Raw genomic sequence first — 22,027 nt, 5'->3', positions numbered from 1 at the left:
TGCTCTTTCTACACTAAGGGAATTACGTTTTTTTACATTCTGCACACATTACCTTCTGACATACTGATGTGATGCTGTGTGGTGTGGATTGGCTGCTGTGTTGCACCAGTTTAGTGATGTTGGAGGCCTGCTTAAGTGCTGTCTGGGATGATAAAGTATGATGGGTTATGCTTTATATGATTAAATGAATTGGTAGGTGTGTGGTAATATAGAGAGGCATGGTGTGTCGATGTGTTCTGATTTGGTGTTGTGGTCTTTATTCTGATCGCTTGTTGAATATGATGGAATGGCACAGTGTTGAGTGGTGTGCTGGAGTTTTATGGGTTGTACGGAGTGATCTGCCTTAATGTGGTGGAAGTGATCTGGTACGATAGTATATACATTCATTGTAGCTACAAGTTTGAGTGACTTTAAATCAAGTTGAATAAATAGCCTTGACAACTCGGGTAGGCAATCATGGTTCAATGAAGTAGAGGCGGCTAAGAGAATTGAGGCCAGGCAAGGTCAGATGGTCATCAGAGGAAGACCAGGACCTCCTCAAAAGCCTGTTCTACATGGAAATACTGTTCAGGTTTTAAATCCCAGTGTTAAGATTGGTCATCTCTTGGTTTCTTTGAGGGTTATTTGAAGTGCAGACCAGATATGTTTACGGTGGATGACATGGAGAGAGCTTATGCTTTTCTACTAAGTGCGAAATCGGGTCACACCTGTATCACTGTTCCTTCTCCCAGTTATAAAGCAGCCAACCTACAATTTAAATCTAGCTCAGCTCACTCTTTGTCAAATAGATAATACTTGTCTGCCTAGGTGCTGTCAGCTGACATCTTTTCTAGTTTCCATGTGGATGTATGACAGAACAAAGCGTCCCGTTGTAAAGCATGCCGTTACAATGCAGCAGTTATAACGTGAAGGCCATTACGACACATAACGTTTACCATGCATATTATGCCTTTACCACTCATGCCTTTACAACGAATTTCATTGTAAAAGCAAAAATGTTAAAGGCGTATGCGTGTTAAAGGTTTTCCCCGATACTAGGCCTGAGCCCTAAATCCGGCCTCCGGCAGAACCCACCCTGGCCCCCAGCTCTTTAAAAAAAAAAAAGAAAAAACAGCCCCAGCCCTGAGCCCTAAAACTGGACCCCAGAGCAAGTTCCCCGACTCCCTGCCCTTTCAAAAAATACCCAGCCCCAGCTTTGAGCCCTAAAACCGAACCCCTGGCCCAAACCCCATGATCTGCAGCTCTTTAAAAACAAAAAAACAGACCCCAGCCCTGAGCCCTAAAACTGAACCCCTAGCGCAACCCTCACTCCGGCTCCCTGCCCTTATTAAAAAAGCTGGTCCCAGTTCAAAGTGCCAAAACAGGCCCCTGGCGCAACTCCTTCACCCCTGCCCCCAGCCTTTTAAAAAAAAAAACCCACCCTACGTCCTCCTGTGCAATTCTCCTTAACTCAGAACGAGGTGCAGGTTGTTTTTCCCTAAAGAAGAAGTGGAGGGTCTCTTCATCTCATCCAACGATGCCAATTGCCACACATATGTCTTTACACAACTACCATGCATATGCCCTTACCACCCTTACCACTAGTGCCCTTACCGTTCATACCTTAACAACCTAATTTGTTGTAAAGGCATGCATGTTAAAGGCATATGTGTTATAAAATCATGCGCGGTAAAGTCAAAGCGTTGTATCGGTAGCCACATTGTAATAACCGTGTTGTAAAGACTGTGTGGTTTCAGCCACGTTGTAATGGCTATTTCCCTTTCCATATAAGTTGGATAGGGTGCAAATTGAGTTCTAATAGTTTGTATGTTTCTTTAAATCTGCAGGTTACTTGTCCTGAATGTATTCAGTACTGTTCATAAGGGAATATTCCTTGTAAACGGCTTGAACGTAGAAGAATGTGTGTGTGTGCCACACGCGCTTTCTCTCTGTAGGAAACTGCTCTAAGAATAGGCTGTCATGTTCTCTGACTATACCAATATTTTGAAGCATACTTTGCTACAAAACACTGACCTTTTTTCATTTCCCTGTTCAGGGATAACTGTCTCTCCCCTGTGAGTCCAGAGACCAGTTCCTTCCTGCAATCACTGAGCACCCCCAACAGGTCGTTTTTAATGGATGGGCAGGTTCACCTCAAGACTGGCTTGCAGACGCAGGAGCGACATCTTTTCCTCTTCTCGGACATCTTGGTTATCGCCAAATCCAAGTAAGTGCCTGTGTTATAATGGAACCTGTGAAGCACAGCATCTCTTACCTTAGAAACTATCACATGTCCATGACCAACTTTAGAGTTTGTGGCACCCAGTGCAGCAGTCCTTGTTGGCATTTCCTACAGTAACCTCCTCCTCCACAGATTCCCTCACTACCACCCTACAGTGATGCCCATCATCTCTCCATAGCTGCTCTCCCACATTTAATTTCTTTTATAGCACTGCTCATCCCAATGTAGAGTGTTGGAGCACTTTACATCACACACATGCAGAGAGAATGAATCACATAACTGTGTAAATCAATGTATGAGAAATGTTACATAAAACAACGAGGACTACAGGGTGTAGGAGTCACATATCATCCGTACTGGTGGGCATATGTTAAGAATGCTTGATCTAGAGAACCACAAACTCAGGATTTAATTACTACACAAAAGGAGCCTTTTTAACAAACTTAGAATAAGGGAAGATTAAGGAAGTTTGCATGCAGCTCTTTGATGACCGTTCATAGCTCATTGTGCCATATTAGGATTGTAACTTATCAACTGCAAGTAACAAAAGGATCTCTGTTGTAATGCCCAGCATAAGTTAGCAGTCTAGTGCTGAAGCCTGTATTCACACTTAACACCCACCCACCACTGATGTCACAGGTCATGTGACACAGCATTAATAAAAGAGGCCGAGCGCACGTGCTCTGGGCCAGTTGCACCAGACCTCCAGTGTGTCCTGCGTCAGTGATTGTGTGCCTGCTAGCATGTGGGCCTAGGGCCCATCACAGCCCCTTACAATGGCGACGAGGCGGTAACGCGATGCCACGCGTGCCAGCTGTGAAAACGAAGATGAAGGAAAGAGGAATGGGGAGCTGCCAGCAGTAAAGGCACACCCCCGAAGAAAGCAGCCGGCCGCCGCGAGGCCCACGAGGCGTGTCAAGAGCCTCGGGCCTAGAGGTGAAGGAAAAGGTGATCTCACCCTGTGCCCGGCGCGTGTGTGCCCCCTGCCTGGGGCGAAGAGAGAGCCATGCGGTGTCCACCCGCGTGAGAGGAGGCCCGTCGGCCGAAGGTGAGCCCTGGCCGTGACCGGCAGTGTAAGCGGAGCCCACCCGCTATGGACAATAAACAATTAATGTGCCCCCTGAAATGATAGCTGCGCCAGCTATTGACTTTTGTTAAGCAAGGCTCACGGAGCCCACCCGCGGCCTGCCTGCGGCGCCTGCTGTCCCCCGCCGCGCCGCGTCTGAGGAGAGGCGGCCGCGGCGAGGGTGAAAGACATTGAATTAAAACAGCGCCAGCGGAGCCCACCCGCGGCCTGCATGAAGTGTCCCCGTCCCCCGCAGCAGCGTGCGAGGTGCAGAGCTGCCGGGAGGGGGGAAAGTGACTGTAAATAAAGCGGAGCCCACCCGCGATCGCAAGGGCGCCCAGAAAAAGGAACTGAATTAGAAGCGGAGCTCACCCGCAGTGGAGCGCTAATCGCGCTAATTGCTCCCCACCCCGCGCCGCGTGTGAAGTGTGGCTGCGGCGGCGGTGGGGGAGGGGAGGCGATAATGTAGGCACCCGGCCACGGCCGGTGAAGAGGAGCTCCAGCCGCCCACCGTGCAGCGTGTAAAGACTGCAGCTGCGGCGGCGGAGTGAAGGAACTGGTGCGCCCGCAGCATGCAGTGAGCTGCCGGGCGAAAGGAAGACTGAGGAGAGGCAGAAGCAGGCAGCCTCGAGAATAGCGCGACCCTCACCCACTCCGTGCAGCGTGAGTGGAGAGAAACTGCAGCGGCAAAAGGGGGGGGGAGGAAAAACAAGAGTTGAACCAGTGTCTGCCCCAAGACGTAGTGGGAGAAAGAAGCAGCACGCCTCATGTTACAGTGCCCAGAAAAGAAGGGAACTCACGGTTATTTAATGAGAGGTCCCCAGTGGTGCACAGTGCTGCAGGCATCCGTGGGTGATTGTGCCCGGAGTCGTGTGTCCCAGCTTCGAGGAGGTGCAGGGGGCCCAGCGCAGGTGAAGGAGTGAAACACCGTGTTGGGAAGACAAGATTACCGTCCGTAGCTGAAAACGATCCCCTGCCACCCGGTGGCCGCTTCCGTGTACTGCACGCCAGGAGAGATTACAGTGCAAACACACACAGCAGGGAAATATCACCAAAAACACCGAATAGAGACACATATCCAGGTTTTGCTCAAGTGAAGGACACACCGAATAGAGACACATATCCAGGTTTTGCTCAAGTGAAGGACAGATTATGTGCAGCGACGCCCGTCTGAAGGGCAGGAGGAAGTTGGACGGTGTCTACGGCCAGGTGAAGGAAAACAAAGGGAGAACCGTCAGTGGCATTACCACTCTACTGAAGGAGGTCAAAATGAGACAAGCCTACGACAAGTAAAGAAAGCCCATCCAACACAAGAACCTCCACAAGTGACGCCCAGAGACGGATAGAGAAAACACCTGCTGGCAGGTGGCTACTCGCAAGAAAAGAGGAACGCGCCACAAAGTGCAAGGAAGCACTGGAAGAATTCCTAGGGAAAAGACTGCCATAATCACACGACGGAGAGAGCAGGTCAACGATCTAAAGCAGCAAGTACCCGACGACACGGACGAACAAAGGAGCAGAGTACACGCCCAGGAGGTGTCGACGCCACCGCAAGGAGTAAGAGGTGGATCTAAAGTGCGACACGGCTAGAAGCTGCGTAAGTGAAAGAGCAGCGACAGTGGTCAAGTACAAGAAAGCACCAGGAGCTGCGTAAGTGAAAGAGCAGCGACAGTGGTCAAGTGCAAGAAAGCAACAGTAGTGCCGCAAGGAGTAAGAGGAGGATCTAAAGTGCGACACGGCCAGGAGCTGCGTAAGTGAAAGAGCAGTGACCGTGGTCAAGTGCAAGAAAGCACCAGGAGTGCCCAAAGTGCTCAAAGAGGAGAGCGAGGAATGAAGGTCAGCACCGCGACGCCAGAAGCGACAGGTGCTATCCGGCAAGCGTGAGGAAGACGCCAGGAGACAGCGCAGGTATTCTCAAGAAAAACGTGAGGAAGACGCCAGGAGACCGCGCAAGAAGGCGACAGGAGTGCAAGAATTCCACACCCCGCACGACAGGACCGCGCAACACTGCGACGGAACGTGCCAGGAGAGTCAGGAATCAGGAGCGCCAGAGTGACGCCACACGGCGACGCGCCAACGCCAAAACACCGTGACGGTGAATAGCGACCACGAAGAAGATAGCACAGCATGACGACTCATGCCGAAGGTGAGAACCGACCACCAAGTATGGTCGTCAAGAAAAGAAAAGAATCAACCGAGAAGATGGCGACAACCGGTCCAGTCACTAGAAGAAAAGACCAATGTCTGAGAGCCATGCCCAGAACAGAGAGACACAGGTGGAGTGCACGCTACCTGGAGAAGACTGGCGGGGAAGGCCAAGGCAGTACAGTGACCAAATCACGTCGCAAGAAGGAACAAGGAGAAGAAGGGCGTGATGCCATAAAGAAAAGGATGAAGGAACAGTAGAAAAGGTCGCAACGCTAACCCTGGAAGTGAGTGACAAGAAGACAGTGTCCTAGGACTAGGACAAGACCAGGATGACATGTGCAGAGTGCGCGCACTGCATGGGGAAGCCTGGCCAGAGAAGATGAAGGAAAAGGGACCAGGGTACGTCGTGAGAAAAGGAGAAGAGAAGAAGAATGATCGTAGTGGCACACCGCCACCCAAGAAAGGAAGAAAGGAGAAATCGGAATGGCAGGCTGCCACTGCAAGAAGAAGTCGCCCCTGCGGAAAGAAGCAAAGTGAAGACCAGCCTGGCAAGAACACCGGCAGTGCAGACCAAAGACAACCACCTACGAGCCATCCATCCACATGGCGATCGCAGAAGAGAGCAAGCTAGACGGTTGGCGACATCAACCTCTGTGGTTTGAGCGGAAGAGTTGGATGACGAGACTACTCAGGCCTCTGGAGGTTGAGGACCTGACCTACATCGCACCAGCCCGTGACAAACCAGAATCGGAGGCCTCGAGGGACTCTGGTGGCAGCAAGTCCCGCACGGGAGACAGGTCTACCGATGCACGTCTGCAGGACCCAAGGGGATGAAAGCCTCGCGAGCGATGAGAAGAGTCTACAACCCAACCTTCAGGTGGAACTAGGACACGACGGTGAAGCTCGTGGAGCGCCCTGCTCACGGCCCGAAGGCTATGGTGGAGCACCACGACCGAAGACACCAGTCCAGTGGACGCCTGGCAAAGAGGTCCTCCCGGACATCTGGTGAGAGAGGAATACCGGCGAGAGGGGCATCCTAGTGAGAGGGATGTGGCACCTACTCTATTCATCTGCCAAGAGTCAACATGAAAGCCTGCCCGGAAGAATATAACGAAGCCAGAAGAGAGAACAAAACTAGAAAACTGTCAACACCTGTATCATCTAGTTATCTCTCATTACCAACGGAGCAAAGCAAAGGCAGGGCTGAGAACAGCAGACAGACAGCACAGCCAAGGAAAGAACCCGCCGAACAACTGCGGACCGTGCCTCCGAGAACTGCAAGTCCAGAATACGAGAACTATACTGCCTGCGGTTTGCAAGCAGCCAAAGAGACTCATTTTGAAAACGCAAGTCCAGTGTTATTTTCTGTGTTTTCCTTCCCCCACAGGTTTTGGACTTTTTCTGTTTGGTTTAATTTTTAACCAATTTGGAAAGGGATGTAATGCCCAGCATAAGTTAGCAGTCTAGTGCTGAAGCCTGTATTCACACTTAACACCCACCCACCACTGATGTCACAGGTCATGTGACACAGCATTAATAAAAGAGGCCGAGCGCACGTGCTCTGGGCCAGTTGCACCAGACCTCCAGTGTGTCCTGCGTCAGTGATTGTGTGCCTGCTAGCATGTGGGCCTAGGGCCCATCACAGCCCCTTACATCTGTGACAAAAGCAATAACCTACTGAGCTATCTACATAAAATACAAATCTGAGATCTGCATATTACTTGTTGTGCACGTTAACCGTTCCTGCTATTTTATGATGAGTCAAAATACCGGTATCTCTCACACGTACATTAATCACTAGAGTTATCGTGCCTTTATTTTATAACCCTGAAAAATTGTGAGCACACTACGATATCTGCAACAGGTGCATTCAATGCTGTAAAATATTTGTAAATGCAGGGCTCCATGGAGCTTGACGCCCAGTATCGCGGCACGGGTTGTACCACCGTAAAGCCGGCACTGTACATGTCTTAAAATGGTCCAACCAGCAATCCTCGAATACTGCGGCACCATCTTTACAGCTCAACTCTCCCAGTGTTCGATGATGCACCAGCTTCTGTAGAGTGCTCTCTTATTGAGTGGGATTCCATATTGCTGCATGAATTTACATTAAAATGGAGGTATTCCACACGGTATCATGACCCCCTCTTCTTAAGTGAGTAACTGTCAAATGATCCCTCAAGACTGATCTCCATATAGTAAGCAGATTCACAACTTGCTTTTAAAACAATTGGCCGGCTCAGTTGTGGCTCACAGTCCCTTGAAATAAGCAAACTTTGAAAGGAGACTTAAAACATCTCCTGCAAAGAGAGCTGTTAACAATCTGTGCTGAATGTGAGTTACTCAGTGAGATCCCCAGAAGGTAAGTGAAACAGAGACATGATACTGGTGTTGCCATTCCTGAGTGTCAAATGTTTGCTGATATTTTTCATGTAATGGAAGAAATATTTTGTTAAAAAACAAGCCCCTTCTCTTTGATGTTGAATAGAAATGAGGCTCTGAGAGGATAATGTAGAGGGCCTTAATAACCACATGCTATTGCCTTCCTAAGGCCAGCCCCGGTGCATGCATCACTTACCAGACTCTGGTTCGGACAGGCGCTCACCTTGCTCTCCTTGGTTCCAAAGCCAATAGGTCTGGCCTATAACTGAAAATGCAATGCCGACTTATTGGCTGCGCCAGTGCTTGTTTCCTTATACCTACTTGAGAACCTAAAGTGACATCCAAGTGCTTCTGGAAGACGTAAACCCTACTGATGCACTATATAGCGTGAGTAATAAGCTTCTGTCAGGTCCACTCACATAGTTTCCGCAATTACATAATCACCATTTCATTTTTATACATAAATACAACTAAATGTTTAATTAAAAATTAATTCTTGGGTTAGCTTTTTTTAAGTGAATAATAGCTATTTTTAACGGGTGTAATTAAAAAGCAAATTTAAAGGAGCGAAAAAAAGCAACCAACATCATGATTGAAAGAAAAAAAAACTAACGTCAAAAACTAATGGTAACTCTGTTTGACGGTGAATAGAAATAAACACCCGAACGTGTGCGGCCAATGCACGTTTTGTCGCGGTTTGGTGTTTCCGCGGGTGAGCTGCCTGGTGGGTGCCCGTGATGTCCGTGAGAGCAGGCTGCCGAGGTGAGGGTGGGTTTGTGGGGTTTCTCTTTGAGATCAGGACGGCCTGCCCCCTCGGTAGCTGCCCTGAAGCCTCATGAAATTGCTGCATGTAGTGTTATTGCGAGACTCCGTCCGCCCGTTTTGGAGTCAGTCGGGCTGCACAGATCGGCCAAAATACAACACAGTAAGGCAGCTGTCCTAGAGCTCAAGTCGTGGCACATTAATAATAAATCGGTTAAAGCACGGAAACCACTTTGAAAAGCTGGCTTAGTGTCAGAAAGGCACACAGCCCGATAATAATAAACAAGGGCGTCCTTCCCTGCTTGAAATAAGAACTAGATATGTATTTAAAGGCTCTATGTTATTTAATTCGGTATTTTATTTCTAAGGAACCCATTTATTTTTTTATTTTGCTTTTTTCCGCACAAAATTATTGGGCATTGGATTTGTGGAAGCAGAGTGGGGTGAAGGGTGGATTTGTTCTTAAACTGATCTGTTTCATACATTAATATAGCGCCTGGAGAAAGTGAGGGTGTTTGATCTATGCTAACTGCTGCCATGTTGCCCTATTAGAAAATGTGGTTTGCTTCAATACAAACTGACCTCTGTGGGATTTTTTGTTGAACTCCATTTGTTGCTGGAGCACCAGTTCCATCGTGGTCTGATGAGATGATTAACCCAGTCCACACACCTTCGAAAGATTGCAGCAGGGTTTGTTTATCAATAAATAATGAAATCACTGAGTACACAGCAGGAATGTGTTGCCACAGAGTGCAGGAGTGGCATCATTTGTGTGGCCTGTAAACACAACTCTCCTGGAGACGCTCCAAAGCCATACCCTGTTAGCAGTGCTGGCTGCAGGACTGAACTTCCCACAGGAGAAGAAGGGAGAGCCGGTGCATGGTTGAACGACAGGCGCCTCTTGGCCTGATTGAAGTATGTTGGAATATATTTTGCACCCACATGTCAATTCTCTTCCTCCCTACCTTACGTTCAGGTTTGTCATTTGGCTGCCCAGCAGTGACTTGTCGGCACCCCATTTATTTGTTGCACTTTCCCTCTGTCCCCAGTAGCTCACTTTGCAGAACTGCACAGAATCAAATTTATAAAGTGATGGGCATGACTGATGAGTAAAGGAAACATGATATAGAACAAGGATATTATAAAGCTCAGTCTCAAAATATGGCATCCTTTAATGAAAACGTCAAAAAAGGATTTCTTCTCCAATCTTCTCCGTTGTTCTCACAACAGCGCCTGTACCATGTGGAATGTTTTGATAGGCTAGGGCAGGAAGCACTAACTTTGTTCTTGGAATCCAGTGGGAGCGATGAACACCCGCTTCTAACCACCTCCTCCACTAACCAGATCTGCAGGAATATGTGGAAAGAGGGAAGGGGGGATGAGATCAGACAGAAACCAGGGACGCTGGACTCCACCTCTTTGACAGTAACTTCTGCTGGTTAATGATGTCTGGAAGATGTTGGGAACATCTAAAGGCAAGGATTAGCGATAGTAACTTTTCAATAATAGTTCTGCACTTGGCTGTAATAATAAATGCACATAACTTATCCAGTTCCAATCTTTATTTCGATCAATTTTAGATCATAAAAGATGTGCAAACAAGTATACAGTTAAGACGAGCAGATTGTACACAGTTAAGACAAGCAGATTGTATACAGTTAAGACAAGCAGATTGTATCCGCCCATAATCATTAAAAGAGACATTAAAAAAGTAATAATTTCATAGACATTACAGTTACAATTCATTATAACAATTTGTTTATCCCATTGCTTGCTCTTGTTTCAAGGAGCGGGTGCGAATGTGCCACATCGCAGTCAGGAATTTAGCTACCGCGAACACAATGGGGGGTGAGAGGTCAGTTTTTAAAATCCTATAGGCAGGGAGGTGTAGTTTAAAGCCCAGATTACTAAGAATAGGGACTAGCCAGTACTTCCTAGGTCTTTGGTACGCCTTGCAGAAAAATAAAATATGTAAATCGTCTTCCCGATAATGTGGGCAAGACGGACACTGCTCGCTAGGTGTGGGCTGTGCCCAATGAGTAGTAAAGGACCTTATGGGGAGTGTGCTATAACGCCATTGCATAAAAAGTTTCCTAGTGAAAACAGGTGAAATTTCATCTAGCACACATTCTAATAGATACGAGTCTTTTGATAACTTATCAATATCTCTGTGTAGCCAACACTATATATTTCATGTGGCATTTCCTGAAAACTAAATATATAAATGAATATCTTAACTAGATATTCTTTCACAGTTCTCCCAAAAACTGGAAAGCCTTCCTCGCAAGAGATATAGGGCCAGATTCATCAAACCAAAATCCGCTCGCAAAGGGCCAGATTCTGAGAATCTGGCCCTTTGCGAGCGGTATTTTTGCATTTGGGATGCATCATCCCAAATGCAAAAAAAGCAATTTTAGAAATCGCTACATTGTGATTATTGCATTTAAGGAATCTCAATTTGAGATTCCTTAAATGCAATGCATGAACTATTTCAAAATTGCGAATTCGCAATCTGGGGCCGCTATTTACCGCGAAGTCTAACTACGTGGTAAATAGCAAAAACTTAGAAAAATGCACTTTAGTGCATTTTTCTAAGTTGTATGTTACACACACACATGTCCTTGGGACATGTGTGTGCGCAACACCAGTGTACATTACCATTTCAGGGGTGCAACAGGGTGTCCTTTGGACACCCTGGCACCCTTGAAATTGCTTCCTTATTTGCGATTCGCTAATTGCTAATCGCAAATAAGGAATGAATGGGAAAGCCATTCCTTATTTGCGATTCGCAATTAGCGAATCGCAAATAAGGAAGCAGTAGAAATCGCTAAAAATATTGCAATTTCTACATGCATCCCGTTTTGCGAGTCTTTAATAGCGAATCCTTAAAATTCGCTATTAAGGACTCGCAAAACATGACTTTGATGGATCTGGGCGATAGTTTTTATTTGAGTGTTGTAGAACCGCAGAACAATCAGCAAAGTTAATATTAGGCTGTTCCCTAGTTTAACAATTCTTTAAAACATTCTACAATAATAATATCTTATGCCTGACGTTTGTAGAATGAGTAACTTAGTCCAGGCTAGAATTCTTCTTGTTCCTTCAAATGATAACCCTCAGTGAAATGTAACAGACCTACTCTCCTAGAATATGTTAAAAAATTCAGTTTGTTTCCACTTTTACCACAACTTTCAGAAACACTTGTCTGTATTTCTAAAGTCCTTCCGCAGAAACCCAAACGAAAACAAGTGGTTCTTGGCAAAGCAAATCTAAGAACTGTATAGCACGGTCCTGGCTGAAGCAACACTGTATCACTATTGCCTAGCAAAGATGATATGTGCCACTTTGGAAGTTACACCTAATATCAGAAATGGCTGCCATCTTTCCAGCTTATGCAAAATGTCATTACCTGCGGGAAAGGTAGTTAATTGTTGGGAGGCTCTTGCACATTGCATTCTCCTTACAAGTGAAGCCTCAGTGCAGATAGTGCCCACACTCAGAAGGGAGCGTGAGCCTTCCATTCCCTGAAAGAAGCTCACCATAAGCAGGTTTGTTGTGTTGCTTGTCAAGTTCCCATCAGCAAGCAATATCTCCAGTCTGCTTTCTGAAAAGATTTTGGCACTAGTGGTTTATTTTTGTGAGGGGCATCTGTAATCCGGTAGTCATATTGACAGTGCATTATTATGAAGCTCCATCACTGCCACATTATGGACAACACTCTCCGAACAAGCGCCCAAAACCACTGACCAGTCACACAAAATGGCTGGTATGGTGAGGGAAACAAAACAAAGAGGCAGCAGTCCAATATATGAGCATGTCAGTGGGAAGCACTAAGACTATGGGAGGATACAGGAAGAGAGAGAATAGAAAAACATAACACTTATGGAGCACAGATAAAGAAATTCACACCCACCTTAAACACTTAAGATACCCTTACCACCCAAAAAAGCCCATACCCTCCATAAACCCAAAAAATACCCTTGCCACCCAAAAACTCATACCCACCCTATACCCTAACAATAGCCCTGCTACCAAAAAAACACTCTAAACCCTATAATACCCTTGCCACCCAAAACCCCACCTGAACTTTTAAAATACTATTGCCATGCAAAAACCCATACTAATCCTAAACTATTAACATCTCCTTGCCACCTAAAATCCCATATACATCCTAAACCCTATACATTCCATTGCCACCTAAAAACCCACATCCACCCTAAACCTTAACAATACCATTGCCCTAAAAAAACACACCCACACTACACCCTAAAAAATACCCTTACCACCCAAAAAGCCACACCCACCCTTATCCTAAAAAAAATCCTTGCCACCCAAAAACCCATACCCACCCTAAACCCTAAAACCGCTTTTTCCAGCTAAAAAGCTTTACCCACTCTAAAAACGCCCATGACCTAATCTATATTTTTTTTAGGCCTAGGCAAAGTGACCGAAAACTCACTGCACTACTTAGAGTTCTGCAAGCAACAGAGTGTGTTAATTTGCTCTGTTCATGCTGATTTTTTGCGCCAGGTGTTTGTTCCACACTGAAAATCAGCGTGAACTGCACCATTCACAGTGCAAGAGGGTGCTGCTTCTACATGCTGCTTGAGTAAATGTTCTACTTGAGCGGCAGCTTCCTCAAAGTGAACAGGTTTCTCAATGCGAGCAGCCGCGACCCGCCTCTTTGAGAAATCTTGCTGGGAGGTGATCTAACGTTGGATTTTCCTTGCTCGCGCTCGCCAACTTAACGTTGGCGAGTGAGGAAAAAACTGCACTCCGTTTTGCCAGTGAGTCTATGGGAAAAAAATGAAGTATGATTAAGGGACCGATTACAAGTTTGGAAGTCTCACCACTGTACCGCAGCGACGGCGGTCCTAAGAAGACAGCTGAGGGTCTAATGACTGCTGTATTACAAGTTTCCCGTCGGGTTGGCGGGGTGTGGGCAATCTAGTCAAGGTGGTGGCACGCTTCGACTCTGGAAATAAGCCGGAAGCCAATGCCAGCCATTTTGCGATAGCTCCAGACAGTCGGGCGCACTGTTTCCTTGCTTTCTGTTGTGCAAGTGAAACATTACGCCGCCCCAACCTGGAGGCATTGGAAGGCACTACATGGGCACCAGCTACATTACACATGGGCACAGACGCACTCGAGCTATTACTTCGGCTCATTGCCTGCCTTTCTGCTGACTCTTGCACGGCTGTGTGCCCGCCAGGAACAGGTCGGTGGAAAGGCAGGTCGTAATTGGGCAGGAGGTGAGCTGCACTGGACCGTCTTCATGGGCCGCCTCTTGGCCATGGTAGCATAAATTTCAGCAGTGGCAGCGGTCTTGTCGAGGTCTCACCACCCAGATCATAATCGGGAAGTCAAACCGCCGAGGAGGCAGCGGTCAGACCACCAAAAACGCGATGGTAGGATACATCCCGCCGCCATCGTAATCAGGCCCTTAGTCTGGAAGGTCAAGTATAGAACGGAAAAGAACTGTATTGATTGTCCAGGAGTCGAAGTACATCATGTCAACAGTGGCGGCCATCTTGTGGTCAGGCAAAGTTCTTCTCGCTTAATCCTCAGGCTGATCGGGTTCATCCCAGTAGGTCTGAAACCAATGTTTTCTGTTTCAATCGATTTTGTGGCCTTTAAGCTGAGGAAGCAGACACAGGGCATCCCTTGGGGTGTAACTTTGACCCCCTGTGATGATCGGCGGCAGGTGCCATTTTGAGGTCAGGAGCGTTTCAGTAGTACAAAACAATGTTTCAATTGTTTTGTTATCACTGGCAGTATACCCATCAGCTCCTGGTAGTAACATGCAAAGGTATTCTTTGATAACTTGTCTGTGTCCATGACCACCACTGCGCTACTTGTGTCAGATGCTTTGACAGTTTTCTTTTTTTCTGTGTTCTGCTGTGTATGTAGATTTCAACAAAATTGCCCCATCAGCTGAATCGCTCAGGACACCAAGAACAAATTGTGCTTCCTATTGGGAAAAGAAGGAACAGCGTGCTGACTTCACTCAGAAAGTACAGGGTAGACATGTGAAGTACAAGTGTAGCCACCAAGTGTAGCCTCTCTCCCTCTAGTAACACTAACAGGAGAGCTGCTGCGAGCACAAGTTTATTTTGATATCAGAACCCGCATTGGCCACTTTCTTCACACAGCCCACTGACCCACTTCCTGGTTATTCGATTTGATTTGAGCTGATTGGTGCTCTGCTTAACAGTAATGAAACACTTAGGACCTGAAAGGCTCTTTGCCTATTGCTCCAGTGTTGAGCTTCCAGGGGCCTGAAGGCGATGACTTACTCTGCTAAAGAGCCCGGGCTTTTAAGAGTGTGCATCAAAAAGGCCTCCTGTGTGGCGATCTAGAATAGCAGGAAAAACTAAGTGCGCTTTTTGCAGTTTGTTTGTTGCAGTTCAGTGGGCCGTGCCCTCCATGCAAAGATCGTCAATGAGTCTGTAATGCGTGTGGCATTCGAGAGACCCTGCTCTTTTGGGGCAGGACAGGAGGGTGAGTACAGTGCTGGACATTCTGTTCATTCTGTCCTTATCCTTGGGAAAATGTAACCTTTCTGTAGCTGAAGTCACAGCGGGAGTGCAATGCTGTAGGCAACCTTTGTTCTTGTTTGACGCATAAATCAAAGTAGATCTGCACACAAAAAAATGCAAAAGGATACTTTGAAGCCCTGCTGGTCTTGAGAAAGGGCAATAATCATCCGCCCGTGCACCCTGACCGAACTGTCCCTGGCGCGGTGGTCATCTGACAATCTGCTTGTCATTGTAGCATTCTGCCAGACCTGGAGTGTTTTCTTGTGTGGGACACCAGAGTCATGAGTCTCATGACAAGTGCTCCAATGAGGCTGTCACCCCCGAAAGTGATAGGCTCTGTTGGGGACGGGAAACACCCATTACATCGATGTAAATACATCGCGGTGCTATCGCACCGCGACTTTTACATCGCATGGTCGGTCACATCTCAGCCTATTAGTCCGCATGCAACAAAGGCGCGATGGCATTGACATCGCATGCAATAACAACGCATGCGATGTTAAAACAGAACATAACAGAAACATTATTTTTGTTATGTTATTTGATATATATTCCTTGTTATGACAGGCATAACAGAAACGGGCTGAGACGTGCTGAGAAAAAAGTTTACAAAAACAGAACATAACAGAAACGGGCAAATGATAACGTTGTTCTTATTGTATATATTTCCTTGTTATGACAGGCTCGGTGGATGGATGGATGGGTGTGTAGTGAGTTGCTGGGTGGATGGATGGATGGATGGATGCATGGATGGGTGGATGGATGGATGCATGGATGGATGGGTGCTGGGTGGATGGCTGGCTGGATGGATGCATGGATGGGGAAATTGTGGATGGGTGCATGGGGGAGGATGGATGAATGGATGCATGATGGCAGACAGTATAATGGATGAATGGATGGCGGGGATGCGTGGATGAATGGATGGATGCATGGATGGGTGGATGAATGGATGGCTGATGGATGAATGGATGGCGGATGGATGGCGGATGGATGAATGGATGGCTGGATGGATGGATGCATGAATGGATGGGTGCTGGGTGGATGCATGGATGGGCGGATGGCTGGCGGATGGATGGCGGATGGCTGTATGGATGGATGCATGGATGGGTGGATGAATGGGTGGATGCATGGATGCATGGATGGGTGCTGGGTAGATGGCTGGATGGATGCATGTATGGGTGGATGAATGGATGGCTGTATGGATGCATGTATGGGTGGATGAATGGATGGCGGATGACAACGCAACCGATGTTAAAATGCCTTTACATCGCAAAAATAAATGTGCTTTTCATTGCCATACCATAACAGAAATGGAAGTTTACAAAAACAGAACATAACAGGAATGGGTGGATGAATGGGTGGATGCATGGATGGGTGCTGGGTGGATGGCTGGATGGCTGGATGCATGGATGGGTGCTGGGTAGATGGCTGGATGGATGCATGGATGGGTGGATGAATGGATGGCTGTATGGATGCATGTATGGGTGGATGAATGGATGGCGGATGACAACGCATGCGATGTTAAAATGCCTTTACATCGCAAAAATAAATGTGCTTTTCATTGCCATACCATAACAGAAACTGAAGTTTACAAAAACAGAACATAACAGAAACATTGCACAGTGGCAGAACCTCAGCAATCCTTCACCTGCAACCCTTAGATTGCTGATTGCTGTATTCCAGTTCTATGCTGGTACTAATAAGAGAAAACATTTTCTAGGCAGGATTAATGTGTGTTCAAAAGGCAAAATAGCGCATTTTCACGGCCCCAAAACATGTGCTACATTACACTGCATTATGCCACATAAATTCCTTTTGTTCCACATAATTCAGTAAACCCTGCCTCATGATCTTGTTAACCACTGGTATAACTATGCCCTCCTTTGCCATATATTTTCAGGACCGTCTGAGAATAGTTCACACATTCGTACTTCCTTTCAACTTTGTTTTGCGGCATCGTTTCCTTTATGATGTACACTCATATAAAGGTTGTATTTTAAAATTACAGTTACTTAGTTCTCTAATAGTAAGGACGCATGCAATCAGAATTGAACATAAGCGGTATACGGTGTTCCTAATGGTCAGGCAGTCGCAGAGAAGCAAGTCTAAGCAGTTCCGTGGAAGCGAGGCTCTCTTCCGCTCACAGCGTACGTAACATCCTTGGGCGTTCTCTTTACCAGAGGCTTTGCTGCCTCAGTGGTACTTACATTCTGAGCACAGTGGAAGAGGCGCTGAGGGCGGCCTCGCGTCCATATGACATTATGAGAATGCAGCCGGGGGGCAGATGCTATTGTTCTGTGCATTAAAGGAAAGATTACATCTCTGCACAGGGCCATTAGGCCAACCCCTCTCCCCATATAATATAATTAGAGCTGTAAATGGGAAACACCGCATCGCGTTGTCATGTCGCGCGATGTTAAGTCGCCGATGTGACACGCTAACCAATTACATGCCCGCATTTGCGTCGCAACAACGTGCGATGACAAAATTGCCGATGTGACTGCCGTTGCGATGTTATTGCCGCGATGAGAAGTCACGCGCTATCTTTGTTTACGATGGATCGTCATACAACTGTTGGGGACAGGGGTCCACACTCCTTTTATGCGCCTCAATGACTATCCAATACCTAATTAGTGGTTTGTGGTAGCAGATTACAGAAGTGTTTTACAGGCTTTTTGTTACCTCGATATGGTGGAGAAACCCCCTATTGGCTCTCTTCAGTAAAGACTGAGGTATGCCATGACTGGTCCCCCAGTACCACCTAGGTGTATATGAAGTGTGCATAAGAGGGTGTGGCTAGCTGGCCAATGTGGTGTCTTGGTGTTCCCTCCCTCAAATACTACAAAGCCCCTAATGGTGTCAGGTGCTACTTACAACTCAGTGGTAGCCAGTTCTGCTGCCTCCTCTTCTTATTCTAAGTCCCACAACACTGCTCCTCAAATTCCACTCGAGTGTGACACGGGGGATTTGGCTGTCTTTCCCTGAGGAGCCCCCCCCCCACCTTGACGGTCTTGTGTGCCATGGTTCCAAGTTGCCAACTGGTGTCCCCTCTTTACCTGGCTCTGTGTGATGACTTGCCAGAGGCACCGCTCCCCCTACAAATGAAGTGGGATATGTTACTGGGAGAGTCTGTATCGGCAAGGCACTGGGTGAAGGTCTACGAGGGTGTTCGGACAGTAAGTTCTAATGCACGTTTCAAGCTAATACAGTACAATATGGCACACCACACCTACCCTACCCCACGACTGTTAAATGAAATGTAACCCTCTTGCCCAGAGAAATTACCCCTCTGTAGAGTATTGGAAGCTGACTTTATCCACATGTTGTGGACGTGTCCGTCCCTAACCTATTGGCAGGAGATACTCACCCATCTTGCGGAGGCTTCCTGATGGGAGATACGAATGGCGTCAGGTGTTACTTTGGCTGCTGCCCTCTCTGGCAAAAAAGAATCTGAGCAGGAGGTGCGTCCTCTTGGGCCTAGTATACTCGGGCTGACTCCTCTGACATATAAAGCATGGCTGCGTGATACCTGTGAGTGGGCAACTGCTGAGGGAGTCCGGATGAGACCTGTTGGGAAGGATAAAAAGATGGAAGACAACATGCTGCCCTGGGCATCTATGTTATCTGGGCTACTGGAATGCATGTATCTGTGGATGTCTCTGGGGGGCTGGCATCTTACCCCCTGGAGGTATGAGACGCAAGGGGTGAGAGAGCGGATCCCTGAAGGTGTGTCTGGGAGGACATGCCACCTACATTCATCTACAATATTTTGTTCTCTCTCCAAATGATTGTCCAGAAGCAGATTGAGTGTGTGTGTGTGGGGGGGGGGGGTGTTAAGAACTGATAAATAATGGCATCAAGATTGATACTTGCAGAGGAGCCAAGCCGGCGACCGAGATGGCCGCTCGGGCTCTCGGCTCCGTCGGTCGCCTTCTCCTTCCACGACATCCTGCCACTAATCCTGCACCTGGGACACGATCCCGCATCGGCGAAGTGTAGCGGTGCCCAGCGGTGTGCTTCCGGTTGAAATATCGGCTTGCCCATGGAATTATTGTCGCCGGGAAGATTGCGGCCTGACCAACTAAGAAACCGGGACCTCTAGTGGTGGAGCGGCCGGCGGCAAGCACAACAACATCGGCCATGACTTGCCAAGATGGACCGGTCGACCCGGATGGGAGACCTGATTTGTCCGATTTCAGCGATGACTAACACGTCTGCACAGCGCTACCAGCGAGACAGGGGAACACTATTCTAAGCGCTGCCTGACTGCCCTAATTGATGCTCCGGATGGTGGCCGTGACAAAGGCCGACAACAGCTACGCCCGCCTGGTGCGAATCTACCGCTGATACTGCCGGGGGTGGCCCGGAATTCCATCGGGCCGTACACTGGCTGCGACAGGGAGTCGGATCGGTGGGATCTCCTCATAGCATCGATGGTGGAGAGCGGCCACGGTTTGTGTATTGGTGCCGGACGACGTCCCGCTTCAACCCGGCTTCGATTCTCCGAGGGGGTTGAACTGGCTCGAATATCACCCCGGTAAGGATTATCCTTCTTGGAGGGTCTCGGGCAGAGTTGACAATTGCTACTACCGGAAGAGGGGAGATGGAATATACGCCCGGGGCTGCCATGGCGGCTATCGCTGACTTGCACCTCTTCATGACTCGGAGCCTGCTAGACCTTGAGACTAAATTGGATGCTGTTGTGTCTGCGATGGGGCTCAAGACTATGTACTCTGTTGTTCTAAATGGTGATCTTACGGTTCTAGACCCCATCGATTTGCGATCATCGGTTGACCGACCTTCCTTATCGCATGAAGTGCGGGGTCTTGCTGATAGCGAGTTAATTGGTTTGAGGTGCTTAGATGCGGGTTTTACTTTTCCCCTGGACTTTGTGTTCTCCGTCAGATACCAGCGCCGAACATCCTTATTTGTGAATTGGGACGACGGGGACAGCTGGGCTGTGCCTGTACTGCGGCTTTCAGCTTCCATTCGGATGGGCCTCGATGGACGTGTCCGGTTGTTTGGCCCTCTGGCAGTGATGGCGGATGGTACTGGAGTTCTCACTGCTCTGGATCGAACTGGCCAAGGTTGACCAACTGCTGCCTATACGGACTGCATTGCTGGGATCGGTGCTGATTTAGGACTTCGCTTCATATTGTTCCCTTGCGGGGGGTGGGCTAGGTGATTATTGGTTCCCCCCTAATTTGCCAATTTTGCGTTATCCTTACTAGGTGTGATAGCATATGGGGGGCGCATAGTGGTGGGGGGAGGGGCGGGAGCTGGGAGGTCCTCCTCCACGTATATCCTTTTATTATTGTTTTTCTCTCTTTTCTATTCTTCTTTCTTTCTTCAGGGTACTCCTGGGGCGACAGGCACGCTGTTAGTGGGGTAGGCCATAGCCATTACGGTGATGTGGGGTGGTGGGTATTGGGGGGGTGTTGTTATTTTAGTTTGTTTTGTTCTATGGTCCCTTTCTCTTTCTCTTTGGGTAGGGTTGGCTGTATCTTCTTCTTTTCTCCTTTTCACTATTTGAGCATCTGCACCTGCCTTTCCTTTATCGTTTCGGACGGGTGGGATTTCCGGATGACGTTTTTGATAATTTGCTTGCCATTGTTTGCTTTCTATTCCTGGCCTGCCTTAGGCAGGCATAGTGTGTGTTTTCAGCCTTATTGTTCATCATTAATTCTCGAATGCATGGAGGGATATGCTCCTCCCGTCTCTTCTGGTATATCGTATAGTGTGATGCCTCTGATACAACCGCTGCTACTGCTTCCATATTATAAAATGAAACCTCTCTTATCCTTGTGCTACATAGTGCCTGCAACCGTGTATTCTGCATGCATAGTGATTCCCTTTTGAATTGTGGAATACTGCATTGCTCCTGTTTGCGTCTCCTGATTTACTGCTGGCCTCTGAGGTTGTAGGCCTACGTCTGTACTGATTTGAGTGCTTTAATAAAGGTTTTCCAAAAAAAAAAAAGTGATACTTGCTAAAACCTGTTCTGTTAAATATAGGATGTGGATTGTACTGTTATACTGTTTATTTTAATGTTCAGTTAGTTAAAACCATAACAATATACCAAATTCTAATATTAAAAGTTTGCTACACATAAAAAATTGCATTTCTATAAAAACATAAAATCTTAGAAGATTATACAATTGTAAAATACTTTCCAAATTATTAACATGATTTAACATTCAGTGCATGCTCATGAATTCGTAGAAATTTAATCAATTTACAGTTCATTTGGGGGTCATTGGAGTCTAGTCCACATATGATAGCTTCTCCTGCACGATCTTATGCCTCTGTCCTGAAATGCTCGCCGCAATATTGTGGTTCGCGCTAGTTGCAATGTCTTACAGTGACATACAAGATGACATACAAGATGAATGAGGTCTTCTTTTTTATAACCACAAATGCCGGCAATTATCATTTTCTTTTGGTTTCCAGTGAGGGCTTCCGCAAGAGTAGGGAACTGTCCGAACCTTAACGTTATTAATTTCCTCTTTACGTAAATGGAATAGGTGGAGTCTAGATAGGCCGCTTGTTTCAAGGTTTTATAAGTATTATTCAGTGTCCACGAGTGACACTGTGGATTGTTTAAATATGGTAACGATGGGGAGAGGTATAAGAAAAAGTAAGAGGGATTCTGCTTAACATGCATTACCTTGTACTATCTTTATATGCCAATAAAGAAAACTATGTTATGCCCACTTCCATTTTTTCCCTGTGAGTGGCATTGGCAAAAAGCATTTCTTTTTGCTGGTGCTGCACAGCATCAACAAAAAGCATTGGCAAAGCCAATTGGTCGAAAAGGTGCCTATTGGCTTTGTTAATTCTTGTGATTTAATGGTGTCTGTTTCATAGCCGAGTCACTTCAGTGTACATTTAATATTGTCCAAGGCATCC

General features: G+C 47.2%; 1 protein-coding gene across 1 annotated transcript in view; it reads left to right on the top strand.

Annotated features, from left to right (window-relative positions):
- Window positions 1-22,027, top strand: part of ARHGAP20 (Rho GTPase activating protein 20) — a 259,386-nt gene that overhangs the window by 130,834 nt on the left and 106,525 nt on the right. The window contains exon 3 of the mRNA XM_078657062.1: window positions 2,036-2,206. Within this exon, the coding sequence (XP_078513188.1) occupies window positions 2,036-2,206 (171 nt within the window). The remainder of the gene's footprint in view (window positions 1-2,035; window positions 2,207-22,027) is intronic.

Source organism: Lissotriton helveticus, chromosome 8, assembly GCF_964261635.1.
Source record: "Lissotriton helveticus chromosome 8, aLisHel1.1, whole genome shotgun sequence".
Taxonomy (NCBI): Eukaryota; Metazoa; Chordata; class Amphibia; order Caudata; family Salamandridae; genus Lissotriton; species Lissotriton helveticus.
The sequence above is the reverse complement of the archived record's forward strand: the minus strand, read 5'-3'. Positions and strand labels throughout refer to the sequence as shown.